This window comes from Bos mutus, chromosome 22 (assembly GCF_027580195.1).
Source record: "Bos mutus isolate GX-2022 chromosome 22, NWIPB_WYAK_1.1, whole genome shotgun sequence".
NCBI lineage: Eukaryota > Metazoa > Chordata > Mammalia > Artiodactyla > Bovidae > Bos > Bos mutus.
This window is the reverse complement of record NC_091638.1, coordinates 6618388-6632857: the sequence shown is the minus strand read 5'-3', so window position 1 is coordinate 6632857 and position 14470 is coordinate 6618388. Positions and strand designations below refer to the sequence as shown.

At 44.3% G+C, this 14470-nt stretch overlaps 1 protein-coding gene across 3 annotated transcripts in view; it reads left to right on the top strand.

Moving 5' to 3' along the window:
- OSBPL10 (oxysterol binding protein like 10) overlaps positions 1-14470 on the top strand; it is a 340081-nt gene that overhangs the window by 105212 nt on the left and 220399 nt on the right. For all 3 annotated transcript variants that reach the window (XM_070359885.1, XM_070359886.1, XM_070359887.1), the window contains one exon: positions 3022-3101. In XM_070359885.1, coding sequence (XP_070215986.1) covers positions 3022-3101 — 80 coding nt within the window. The remainder of the gene's footprint in view (positions 1-3021; positions 3102-14470) is intronic.

The window sequence follows — 14470 nt, the reverse complement described above, 5'->3', positions numbered from 1 at the left end:
ATGTTAATAGATGCACAGCTTTGAGGAATGTTTTTGGGGCAGAGGCTTTGGGTACTGCCACAAACCAGCAATGTTTCTGAGGAAAATGACTCTAGTTTTTGCAAAAATCCTTTTTTCTTTGGAGTTGAGGTTCACCGGGTCTACACTTCCAGATTTCTTTACCTGAAGCTGTGTTTTACTGACAAATGACACTGAGGTTCATTTTTGTAAAAAGTACAGACTTATAGGGGAATCATTCTGTTTTCTGCATAGAAAATGTTTTCAACATTTATGCAGTGTTCTTTTAAAATATGTATGCAGTGAGTTATGCAATTAAATTAATTTGGATTTTATGAGACCCTGTTATGTATCCATAGTCTTAAGAAAATGAGTTTGTATATTTGAGAGATGGGGCTGTAGATGGAAGATTGTGACAATGCAGTTGACTTGTCCTTAGAAGTCTCTTTAGGGGACAATTGAGGGTCTCTGAGGCAGCATTTGGTACCTTGTTCTGTCCAATCATAGTACCCCTTGAGAACACATATTAAAATGATAATTCAGCTGAAAGCTTATTTTGTAAAGGCTGATAGCTCCATAGTACAACTTCAGTAGATAACAGAGGGGCCCTGAAACACTGTTCTCTGATCTTCCTATTAGCCACGTGTGGTGGCAGCATTAAAAACAACCATGTTTGGTCCTCTCTGCTGCTTTTTAAAGAAGTAGAAAATACTTTTGCACAGTAGGTTAAAAACTGGCCAAATTGTTCTTAAGCATTTCAGAATACATTATTAACATGGTTTAAGAGGGAATTTGGGGGTTACTTCTTCAGGGAAGCCTTCCTTAAGCACTTGTCATAGGACTATATTAGGTACCCCACTATATAATGAAGCAAGGTGTTTTGTGTGTGTGTGTGTGGGGAGGTTGTCTTTTCATTTTTGGGCTTCCCAAGTGGCTCAGTGGTAAATCCACCTGCCAGTGTAGGAGGCACAAGATAAGCAGGTTTGATTCCTGGGTCAGAAAGATCTCCTGGAGTAGGAAATGGCAACCTACTCCAGTATTCTTGCCTGGAAAATCCCACAGACAGAGGAGCCTGGTGGGCTACAGTCCATGGGTCGAAAAGAGACATGACTGGGTTACTGAGCACTCACACATATCCACTTTTCATTTTGTTTATTGTTTCCTTTACTGTGCAAAACCTTTTGAGTTTAAGTCCCATTTATTTTTGTTTTTATTTCCATTATTCTGGGAGGAAAAAGTTCTTGCTGCGATTTGTATCCGAGAGTGTTCTGCTTACGTTTTCCTCTAGAAGTTTTCTCGTCTCCAGTCTCCATTTAGGTCTTTAATCCATTTTGAGCTTATTTTTGTGTATGGTGTTAAAAGAATGGTCTAATTTCATTTTTTTACATGTAATTGTCCAGTTTTCCCAGCACCATTTGTTGAAGAAACTCTTTCCAACTTTAATGTAGACTTGCCTTCTTTGTCATAGATTATTTGACCATAGATGTGTGGGTTAAGGTTTTTTTTTTATTTGGCTGTGCCAGGTCTTAGCTGTGCCATGTGGGGTCTAGTCCCCTGACCCGGGGATTGAATTCGGGGCCCCTGCATTTCGAGCACAGAGTCTTGGCCACTGGACCACCCAGGAAGTCCTAGGTTAAGATGTCTTAACAGGGCATCTTTGCAGCCACTTAGACATGCCCCACCAAAAAGCAAATTCCACTTCTTACCCTCTGCTAATGACAAGAAATCTTACTCATTTTTTTTTCTGCTTGAAATTTCTGAGTTTGGTGTTTATTAGTTGAAAAGAGACATTTAAAAAAATGTGTTAGGGTAATAGAAATGCTACAGTGTGGATGAACCTCAAAATGTTAAGCTAAGTAAAATAAGGCAGTCACAAAAAACCACATATGCATGATGCCATTCGTATGGAATGTCTAGAATAGGCAGATCTCTGAGACAGAAAGCAGATTAGCAGTTTCCTAGGGATGGAGAGGGGGTGAGAGGAGAGAAATGGGAAGAGACTGATGATGGGAACAGGATTCTTTGAGGGATCCTGAAAATATTTTAAACCAAGATTATGGTCACAGTTGTACTATTCTGTGCTGCTGCTACTGCTGCTAAGTCGCTTCAGTCGTGTCCGACTCTGTGTGACCCCAGAGACGGCAGCCCACCAGCCTCCCTGGTCCCTGGGATTCTCCAGGCAAGAACACTGGAGTGGGTTGCCATTTCCTTCTCCAGTGCATGAAAGTGAAAAGTGAAAGTGAAGTCACTCAGTTGTGTCCGACTCTTAGCGACCCCATGGACTGCAGCCTACCAGGCTCCTCCATCCATGGGATTTTCCAGGCAAGAGTACTGGAGTGGGTTGCCACTATATTTACTATTCTGTAAATATATTAATACTCAAAATCACTCCATACTAAAAACAGGTGAATTTTACATATGTAAATTCTACCTCAGTAAAGCTATTTAAAAAATCTGTTAGAAATTTAAAAATATCTATTTGTTTATTTAACTGTGTTGGGTCTTAGTTGTGGCATGGGGGATCTAGTTCCCTGAGCAGCGATCGAACCCCAGCCCCCTGCATTGGGAGCCTGGAGTCTTAGCCACTGGACCACCTTAGGAATTTTTGTAAAAATGATATAGGTGTACTGATTCAACTCAGTTCAATTGCTCAGTTGTGTCTGACTGTTAGAGGCCCCATGGACTGCAGCACGCCAGGCTTCCGTGTCCATCATCAACTCCCAGAGTAATGTAGTGATTCCTTTTGGAGAAATTGACCTGTATAGATAGGCGCAGTGAATTCCATCCAGGAAAATGAAATTCTGAAAATGCCTTTAAGTTTCTCAATAGAACTGTAGAAAGTTTCTTTAAAAAGAGAGGGGGAGATTTTTGGTTAAGACTTGGTGTCTGCTGTTTTTTGGCGTGAGTACAATCTGTGTTTGCTTGCCTTCCTTCATCTCCAGGCCCCAAGCCCTCAGGTGTGTGTAGAAACAGGTTGGATGTGTTTTGGCTCAATTGCTACAAGCCTTTGTTTCTCTGTTTCAGCTGCTGATGCAAAAGAGAAACAGTTCTGGGTGACTCAGCTTCGAGCTTGTGCCAAATACCACATGGAGATGAATTCGAAGGTAAGTAACTGCAGAAATGGGGGGGTACTGGGGCAGGTTGCCCCAGCTAGGATGGCTCCCCTTCAGCCCAGGATCGGCTTCTTTGGGGAGCTGTTTTCCATATTATCTTTAAAGTTCACCACCATTAGGAATTCATACATGTCCCATGACATTTACATTTAAAGCCGAGAGACAAGTGGGAGGATTTGCTTATACAGAGAGTGAGGGGGCAGGCATACACTTGATGGGAGCTGATTCTGGAAAGACACTTGTAGAGCTTTCTGTGTTGTCTGTTTAGGCAGCCGGTTGTTGGTCTGCAGAGAACTTGAGCAGGTGGTTTCATGGTGGCAGCAGAGGGGTCTGGTTTACTGTTCACGAAGACTCGTTGTCTCAGATCCTTAAATAAGATGAGACCCCAGATTGTTGAGGCGCTTCTGCCTCTAAGTGTGTCTGCTTGGTCGGGTACTTTGGCATCCCAGTAGGGCTTAGTTTCTCTTCAGGATTCAGTCTGAGATCTTGGGTCAGATGTGCAGGGTATAGGAGGTAGGAGGTAGGCATTCCCACGGATTATTCAGAAGATCTCCTATCATTAAATACAGAAAATAAGTCAGAGAAAGTAAACCATCTGATACTGCTTATGCGTGCGTGCTGTCACTTCAGTCTTGTCTGACTCTTTGTGACCCCAGGGACTATAGCCTGCCAGGCTCCTCTGTCCATGGGATTCTCCAGGCAAGAATACTGGAGTGGGTTGCCATGGTGCCCTCCACAGGGTCTTCCCTGACCCAGGGATCAAACCAACATTTCTTAGGTCTCCTGCATTGGCAGGTGGGTTCTTTACCGCTAGTGCCACCTGGGAAGCCGGATATTCCTTATATGTAGAATGTAAGAAATAACACAAATGAATATATGTACAAAACAGAAACAAACGGACTTGGAAGACAAACTTGGGGTTACCAAAGGACAGAGGGGAAGGGATATATTAGAAGTATGGTAAGGAAAACTTATTGACTAGTAAAATAAAATGGGAAATAAAAAGTAAAAAAAACAGAAGTATGGGATTAAGAGATATCAGATCAGATCAGATCAGTCGCTCAGTCGTGTCCGACTCTTTGCGACCCCATGAATCGCAGCACGCCAGGCCTCCCTGTCCATCACCAACTCCCAGAGTTCACTCAGACTCACGTCCATCAAGTCAGTGATGCCATCCAGCCATCTCATCCTCTGTCATCCCCTTCTCCTCTTGCCCCCAATCCCTCCCAGCATCAGTCTTTTCCAATGAGTCAACTCTTCACATGAGGTGGCCAAAGTACTGGAGTTTCAGCTTTAGCATCATTCCTTCCAAAGAAATCCCAGGGCTGATCTCCTTCAGAATGGACTGGTTGGATCTCCTTGTAGTCCAAGGGACTCTCAAGAGTATAAACATACACATAAAGCAGATGAGCAACAAGGATTTACTGTGTAGCACAGGGAATTCAGTGTCTTGTCATAACCTAAATGGAATATAATCTGAAAAAAAAGTCACTTTGCTGTACACCTGAAATGAACACAATATTGTAAATCAACTATATTTCAATTAAAATGTATAAAAAATAATTGCCCGATGAATTTATTCAGGGCAGGAAATATTTGTTAAAATTACTATTCAAAGGGCTACCCCTTTTATATCATTAGTTCAAGCTTAGTTATGATATTCAGTTGCAGTCTTTTTCTGTATTCCATGCTTCTGATAGGAAGACCCATGCTTAAAACGTCTTAGGATTCCATTGCTTGTAACCTTCTGCTCGTGGAAATGTCTTGTATAGGTATACCTCTCTGTTCTGCCTCCAAATACAACCTGAAATGATTTCTTCATTTTTTTCTTTCTTCTTAACTTGCTTACTACAATTGCATTCACTGTAATGCCTTTAGACGTGCCCCCACTGGCGTCTGGGTAACCATAAGGAGGGCCTCTTCTCTTTTAAAAAATATATTTTATTGAAGGATAGTTGATTTACAATGTTGTGTTAATTTCTGCTCTGCAGCAAAGTGATTCAATTATATATGCGTTCTTTTTCATATTCTTTCCCATTCTGGTTTATCACAGGATATTGAATATAGTTCCCTGCGCTATACTGTAGGACAGTTTTTGTTTAGCCATCCTATATATAATAGTTCTCATCTGCTAATCTCAAACTCCCCGTCCTTCCCTCTCCCACTCCCTACCCCTTGGCAACCGCAAGGGCAGTCTCTTATGTCAGTGAGTCTGTTTCTGTTTGGTAGATAAATGCATTTATGTCATATTTTACATTCCACCTCTGTGATAACATATGGTATTTGTCTTTGTCCGCCTTACTTCACTTAGTACGATCATCTCTGGTTCCACCCATGCTGCTGCCAATGGCATCGTTCCATTCTTTTTTATGACTGAGTCATATTCCTGTGTGTGTGTGTGCGTGAATGCGCACACACACATATTCTTCATCCATTTATCTGTTTACGGACACTTGCGTTGCTTCCGTATCTTGGCTGTTGTGAATAGTACTGCTGTGAACACTGGGGCACATGTGTCTTTTTGAATTATGGTTTTGTCTGGATATATGGTAGGGCCCCACTTTTAAAGCTTTTCTCCCTCTGGCCTCCTTTATTCTCTGGCAATCACAGTAGGCGTTCTGGGCACGTCATCAATATTTTATAAATACCTAGGCAGGGCAGTATAAAGTTATTTTCTTTTTCTATGTATTGTTTTACTTTCTGTAAAATAGAACACAAGGGGATAAGATACAAAGGATGTGCCTTTACCTGTTGCTCATTGGGGGTGACTGTTCTTTGGTGAATCAGTCTAGTAAATTTAGGTGTGTGTTACTGTGTGTGTGTCTGGATCTGTAGCTCTCAGATGTTGAAAACCTCAGACGTTTTTTATACAAACGGATCCCGTCATGCACACTGTTCTACATTTTGTTCTTTTCATTTACTAACATGTCTTGGAGACTTTCCCCTGCTGGATATCTGCATCTACCACACTCTTGTTAGGATGGCAAGATGCTGTTGTGAGGGGTGGATGTCAGAGCTTTAAGCCCATCACTGATGGATGCTTAATTTGATTGTGGGTGTTGTACATGAAGCTGTAATAAACATCTTTGGACACTCATCTTCTAGTGCCTCTAGGGTGTGTGTCTATGAATTTATATCAGTGGAAATACTGGGTCATGGAGAATATGTCTCCTAAATGTTCATAGTCATTGCTAAATTGTCTTCTTCAAAAGTTGTCCTGATTTGCACTTCCATCCGTTCTGTGTGTAAGGACGTTTATTCCCCCTTTCACTAACCGTAGCTCTCACGAACACTGAGTTTTTGGTAGTCTCACAGATAAAAAAATGGACCCTTGTGATTTTCATTTTCACTTCTAAAATCATGACTGGAGCTTGAGTGTATTTTCAGGTGTTTACTGGCCACTTGTGTTTCTTTTATGTAAATTGCCTATTTATATCCTTCCCCCATTTTTCTGTTGAATTTGTCTTTTCTTCTTGATTTGCAGTAGCTGTATGTGTGTTAAGTCTATTTGTCCTTTGCTTGTCATTTGTACTAGGTATTTTCCCCTAGTAGGTAATTTGTATTTTGACTTTGAATATATTCTTTTGCTATGTAGAACATTTTTGTAGTCAAGTTTACAAACATTTGCATTTTGGGGTTTTGGATTTGCATTGTGTTTTGAAAGAGCTTCTCTGTTGCAAAATTAAGAAAACATTCTTCAGTTTTCTCCCAGTGAATTTATAGTTTAATTATCATGTGTAAACAATGGATTCATTTGGCATTTATTCTGGGTGTAAGAATTGAGGTGGGAAAACCAGTTTTAAGTGTGTTGATGTTTTGAGAGATCACTGCAGACCCAGTGTTAGTAGAAATAGGAGAAGCTGAAGATTTTCTGAAGGAGTAGCTTTAAGAATCTGGATTGATCTGTTAACTTAAAACCCAAATAAATAATAAATTAGAAGTTAGGGCCTGTAGGATTCCTGACTTGAGAACTGGAGAGAAGATAAGCCATCACTGCTCATTTAGAGCATAGCAACTGGGATCAATTAGGGAAGAATCATTTTTAAATTGTGAACAGACCTTGTAATGCAGCAGAAGTATGATCAAGTCCAAGTCTGCTCAAGCAGAAGTAGTGAAAATTAAGTTAGGCTTGAAGTGAATATCAACTTGATAACCAGTTCACTGAAGGATGGCTATTGAATTTGTGCTGTGCTTGCTGGGAACGCAAGTTAAGCCTTCCCTTCCCTGGGTCCTCTCATCCTCTCTGAGAACACTCTCCATACAGCTGCTTGGAATTTTACCTTTAAAAACAAATACTGTGGGACTTCCCTGGTGGTCCAGTGGGTGAGACTTTGACTTCCAGTGTAGGGGGTGTGGGTTTGATCCCTGGTTCAGGAAGCTAAGATCCCACATGCCAGGGACATAAAACAGAACATAAAAAAGAAACCAGAGCATAAAACAGAAGCAGTATTGTAACAAACTCAATAAAGGCTTTAAAAATGGTCTACATGAAAAGAAAACCCACTTAAAAACACTTCACCTGGTATCATATATTAATGCATATATATGGGATCTAGAAAAATGGTTTAGATAATCTCATTTGCAAAGCAGAAACAAGGACATAACATAGAGGACAAGAGGACAAAGGTGTGGACACCAAGGGGTGGGAGGAAGTGGGAGAGTGCGATTGACATATATACATTATTGATACTATGTATAAAATAGATCACTAATGAGAACCTAGTACACAGCACAGGGAACTCTACTTAGTGCTCTGTGGTGACCTACATGGGAAGGAAATCCAAAAACAGAGGGGATATATGTATATGTGAGGCCGATTCACTTTGCTGTAGAGCAGAAAGTAACATAACATTGTAAAGCAACTATACTCTAATAAAAATTTTTAAAAGCTTTTTTGATTTAGAATCAACTGTTGCCTGGAACAAATGTTTAGGCAGATGAAGTGGGGTTAACATTCAGACTCAACCTGGTGAGAGTGTCGAGAGAAATCGGATTTATTTGGGACTGCACAGGGCTTTAAGGATGACCAATCCAGCCCTAGGCGCTTGGACAAGCTCCTCAGGGACAGCAGGTGTGTTTCTGATGCATTTCGGGGTGTGTACCTGCTTTCCCATAGGCTGTGTTTTTTTTCAGAATGTCACACAGAGAACTTAGGGTCCTTCAAAATCAACAGAAGCAGATATTGGAGAATGTGGCGTGTTAGAGGAACTTATGAATAATACAGATTCCAGGTTACTTTGCCCTGTGTGGGAAGTGGGGTGATGAGACAATAGCCAAGCCATTGAAAAGTGTTTAAAGGAAATTCAGATTTTGAAGGTTGTAGTTTTACTAGCTTTCATTCTGGCCAGGTAAAGGAATTTTCAGAGGCTCAGCTTGGTGGAAACTTAAGGTATTTTTTAATACTTCTTTGGCTTTTCTCATCCAGACATGGAAGGTGTATTTGCTTGTGAGGGTGACCCATAGACTAAGTTCATGAGTCTCCTCTGATGCTAACTGGACGTTAGTACCGGGGGCGCTGGTGGTAAAGAACCTGCCAATACAGGAGACTCAAGGGATACGGGTTCGATCCCTGGGTTGACAAGATCGTCTGGAAAAGGGAATGACAACATACTGTAGTATTCTTGTCTGGAGAATTCCCTGAGCAGAAGAGCCTGGCAGGCTACAGTCCATAGGCTTGCAAAGAATCGGACGTGACTGAACCGACTGAGCACACACACCAGCTCCCTTACCTTTCGGCTCCGAAAGGATGAACACTTGACAGGAGGTGATGGTTCTCGCTGCCTCTGGAGTCGAATCTCCAACCACCCCCACCACAGGGAGAGAGAGGGGGTGTGGGGTTCAAACTCTGGGGGTGCCCAGGGCTCCCTTTATGCTCAGCTGCCTCCTTTCTGACCAGCGCCCCCATCCCCACCAGAAACATACTCCTGTTACAAGTTCAGCGCTGACAGCTTGTGAAAGCATCTTTCCCCCTGTACTGGAAGTAGCATTTTTTAAAAAATTTGTGAATGTTTCCTATACACAATGCCAAACGTTCAGAAGATAGGAAAGTATAAGGAAGGAAAAAAATCACCCCCAATCCCAGCCGCAGACCTAATCTCTGATGATACTGTGTGGGTGAGTATCCTTCCAGACCCTTTTCTCTGCAGGGACGTAGACAGGTCGCGTGGCTCCATGTGTGGGGCCGTCCTTCCAGTCTTTTCCACACATGCCTGTGCACACAAAGCACACGCTTCTGCCCGTGAGGCGCCCACCTCTCCTGGGGTGGGGCTCTGAGACCAGGCTTCGTCCACGGGTCTGTCCTCTGTTTTGGGGCTGGTTTGTCTTTACAGTGACTGTGCAAGGTCGTGATCTTGACCTGGGTCTCAGAGCATTTCCAGGTTCTTCCTTTTATCGTCCTGTTGTCATCCTTTGTTTTCCTGCTGTTGTTTAGATCCAGATGGAAACGAGGAAACAAGGGAAGTCTTTTTTTTTTTAATATTTGCAGAGTATGTATCTTTATTAATTTGGCTGCGTTGAGTCTTTGTTGTGACACTTGGGAGGTTTGTTGCGTCCTGTGGGATCTTTCGTGGAGTTGTGTGGACTCCAGAGTTGCGTGGGCTCAGGAGTTGCGGTGCACAGGCTTAGTTGCCGCATGGCACGTGGGATCTTAAGTTTCCCAACCAGGGATCGAGCCTGCATCCTCTGCATTAGACGGCGGATTCCTTTTATTTTTTTTAAGATTTGTTTATTTTGGGCTGTGCTGGGTCTTTGTTGCTGCATGAGTTTTCTTAGTAGCGGCGAGCATCTGCTCTCTAGTTGGGGTGCTTGGGCTCCTCACTGCAGTGGCTTCCCTTGTTGCAGAGCACTGGTTCAATTGTTGTGGCACATGGGCTTAGCTGTTCCATGGCATGTGGAATCTTCCCGGACTAGAAATCAGGCCCATATCTCCTGCCTTGGCAAGTGGAATCTTAACCACTGAGCCACCAGTGAAGGCCCAAAAAGGGAAATCTTGCCTGAGATGGATCCATCTAAAAAATATGGAAAATGTAACTTAAAAAATCTATGGGGATATTAAGTAGGGAAAAGTAGATATTTAGGGGCATTTGAAGTAGTTCATAATATTGTATTTGGAGCCCTTTCTTTGGGTCACAAGGCCCAGTTCTGGCTCCATCCTCGCATTACTATTTATGGCTCCAGTGATCTGGTTCCCAGGCTGACTTCCACGAGCAGATCCCAGCCAACACATCCACTCAGGAATGCAGTAGGTCCTAGGAAATTTTATCTGGTAGCGTTTGAAGACACTGTGGTTAGATCAGATAGGTATATGGTTAGGCCTTCTCATCCTTGCTAGAGAATTCTAAATTTAAACACAAATTTGGGGGTAGAGGATTATGCTGATTTAGAAATGGAGGAATGTGATTGTCTAATATAGGATTTTAAATTCATTATAAATCTTGGGAAGTCTTGAATGAGCTGGAAAGCTGCTGAGTTTCAGAGAGTGTTTATATAAATATTCATGGTGGAAGCTGCCTGATTCACAAGTATCTTTCTTTTTCCTTTGTTTTTTTTCCATCCCCTGGAATGATCGTTGATGTACAATTCATGTGAGACTTCTTGGTTTAAGAGCACCATCTCCTCCATGGGATGGGGAGTGGCTGGGGTCTGGTGACCCCAGGACTGGGCAGGACTTCTCTTCTCTCCTGGAAGCTAGTGTCCAGTAAGGACCTACCCATCTTACATAACCCCCCTGTGATAGTAGGCACTGGTGGTACAATTCCTGACTCTCACCCTTGCTTTTGTCAGGACATCTGGTCTACCTCCCCTGTCTCAGTGATGTAGGGCTTCCATCAGGGCAAGACGGGAGGGTTATTGGACAGGAGAAAGGAGGCTGAAGAATGATGGGATGGCACGCTGGCTCACACTGGTCACCTCCATGTCCCCTCTGGCTCAGGAAAGCATGCTCTGTGAATACCTTCTATTCTAAAAGCACGGGAGTAGGTGGGCTGGTGACCTTGCCCCTGGCAGCCATGTTTCCAGGTGCAGGGAATCCCGTTGCGGGGGGCTTTTGGAGATTTTATCTGGGGAGGCGTGGGGGATGTGTGGACTATTTCTGGGGGAGGCTTATCTGTTCTGGAGAGGTGTGGGTGGGTAATTGGATCGGACTGTGTGAATTCCACAGCCTTGGGTGAAGTATGAGGAGATGTGAAGCTGCTATTTAATAGGTTCTCCCAGGAAACCTGGTTTCTGTTGACGAATGACTGCAACTCTCCCGACTGTCTGCTGCCGTGGGGTGTGAGCCAGAGGGCTTGGGGAGGTGCTTAGCTGTCTTGGCTGGGGACCCCACTACAGGAAGCACCTGCTGCCTGAACTAGACCAGCGGCATCTGTAGACTCTGAGACCACGTGCTTGTGAGGGACTTAAGATGTCATCCGGTCCTGGCCCCACCTTATCCCGCCATCTGCACAGAAACAAACACCAGAATATTTATGGTAATCATGAAGACTTGCGAGCTGGTCTTCTCAAAACAGCCCCCGGTTCTGTTCACCTAGAGGGGCCACTGCTGCTGGCTCATTGAGAGAATGCCAAGAGGTGGGGGAGTAATATGACAAAGGACAGGACATCAAACACTTCTCTTTTATGAGTAAACAAATTTGAGATTCCTCTGAACTGTTTGAACAGCTCAAAAGTAATAGAATGATTAAAAAGTGGGAAAGGAACCCAAACTCCTTCTGTTCCCCATGTCTAAAGAGTGGCTGTAAGGAATAGGACAAGCGTGCGTGTGTGCGTTGGAGAAGGCAATGGCACCCCGCTCCAGTACTCTTGCCTGGAAAATCCCATGGGCGGAGGAGCCTGGTAGGCTGCAGTCCATGGGGTCGCTAAGAGTTGGACATGACTGAGGGACTTCACTTTCACTTTTCACTTTCATGCATTGGAGAAGGGAATGGCAACCCACTCCAGTGTTCTTGCCTGGAGAATCCCAGGGACGGGGGAGCCTGGTGGGCTGCCGTCTCTGGGGTCGCACAGAGTCGGACACGACTGAAGCGACTTAGCAGCAGCAGCGTGTGTGTGTGCTCAGACAAGACATAGGTCCTAAATTTGTGCTGTCCAGTATGGAGGCCTCAGGCCAGATGAGGCTGTTTAAATGGAAATGATTTGAAATTAAATCTGAAATCCAGTTTCTCAGTCTCGGCCACTTTGCAGGGGCTCAGGAACCACGCTTGGCTGATGGCTGCAGTACTATACGGCACAAGGACAGAATGTTTTCCATCATCACAGAAGGTTCTGTAGGGCAGAGCTGATGAAGCTCCAGTTATGGCTTTATGGTTTCCAAGGAGGAGCTTACCAGTGTCCAGTATAATCTGTTCTTGTGCTGTAGACAGTGTTTTGTTTTCTTTAAATCTGAAAATGTTGATTGGCACTCCCCAACCCCTCTGTCCTTCCTTTAGGGTTTCTCCTGCACCCTCCTGGTCGGGAGTTCTCGTCTACCCCCCGGCCTTGGCACTGAACATCCTATTCACTCTCAGTTCTCCCATGGCCTTGTCTGTGCAACAGGGACCCTAACCTTGTGTGAAGGCAGGAACTGGTGTTCTCAAGTGCTCAGATTCCTCTCCATACTCTCCGCACTCCAGCTGTTCACCAGGAAAACTAGTTTTAGGTGTTTTTTCTAACTTTTATTTGCCTTTATCTTTTTGCAGAATTTATTCCCAGGCTGTAAGTTTTTGCTTCTTCAGTTTCTCCTGGAATATCCTTTTTCTTCTGTACAACCTCCTCTCCTCGTTTAGGGCCAGTTTGCTCTTTTTCAGTCAGGATCATCTCAGTGTGACCAGGAGAGCTCATGTATGGGTTGATCGGACTGTCAGCTCTGAAAGTCCTGCGCCCCATCTTGGGGGCTTTGTTCACCTGGCTGTGCTCGTTGTTCAGGGGATCTACATCTAGACCCTAAAGTTCAGCATTACTGTCTGTGTTTTTTTTTTTTTTTTTTCGACTGAGCCCTGTGGCATGTTGCATGTTCCCTGACGAGGGATTAAACGCACACACCCTGCATTGGAAAGGTGGAGTCTTAACCACTGGACCACCAGGGAAGTCCTACTCTGCGTTTTTGAACACGTGCAGTAAAAATTCAGCACTTGTGTGGGGCCATCCACCCTGCATCCAGTCCGCTGTGGGACTTGGGCACACCTACCAGCTCTTTCACTGGATCAACAGAGTGGGATCCATCACTTCTGTAAATTTAGGGACATCCTTCACATACTTGGTGGCTTTTTGAACATGCGTATCCTTTACCGCCTGGGTAACTTCACAAGTGTTCTTAAACCGAGCATGAAGGTCTTGATTTGCATGGTTTTGTGGGGTTTTTCTGGGTCAGGTGAATAGCAAGCCGTTTTCAGTGGTTACCTCGAGGCTGTGTACTGGGAAAGCTAGTCTGCACTTTTGCGAGGCACAGAGGAGCAAGGGCAGGGTGCCCGTGGGGCTGCCCACTGGGGCGCACGACCTTTACTGCCCCCTTGTCCTAAGATGCAGTCCAGAGCAGCCCCTCCCAGGTCAGGTCTGCTTTCTCCCCCCACCGACAGGCACATGCTCTTTCAGACTCTCACCCCTGCCCCCCACACCTGGGCACACCCCATCCTTCCTGCTTCTGTGCGTCTGCTGTGCTAGGAACCGCCTCTGCCTCTCCTTCCTGGGTGAATAACCATGTGGTCGTCAGGTTCAGAGTTCTCTGATGCCCTCGTGACCTGCCTGCTCAGAGTGGATCTGCTTTCCCAGTGCTCCTGTGTGTACCAGGACACACCTGTATGACCGTGCTTCTCACGGTAAGGGTGTGTGTGTGCACGTGCGCACACCCACACACATCAGCTGCGTCCTTAACACCTAGGACTGTGGGGAAATCAGGGCTGCCGCCTCCGTATCTACCACTGTCACGACAAGTCGCGATGGAGATAAAGCACTTAGTGCTTTTGAAGCTCTTAATAATCATGTCGGCTCTGCTTCCTCTTCCTCACTCCTCCTGGCATGTGTGTGAGTCACAGGAGTGTTAGTAGGGTAGTGGTGCTGGATTTGGGTTTCCTAAATTATATTCAAGTTATCATAGTCTAACTTTTCTTGAATATTACAGTATTTTATATTAAGTATTTGAGGATTCTTTTTTTAAGAATACAGTTGTTTTACAATGTCGTGTGTGTTTCTGCTGTACAAGGAGGTGAATCAGCTATATGCATCCATATATCCCCTCCCTCCTGAGTCTCCTTCCCACGCATCCCGCCATCCCACCCCTTGAGGCCATCTGAGCATGGAGCTGAGTTCCCTGTGCTATTCAGCAGCTTCCCACTAGCTATCTATTTCACACATGGTAGTGGAAGGTTTTTATTTTTTTGGATGTAGAA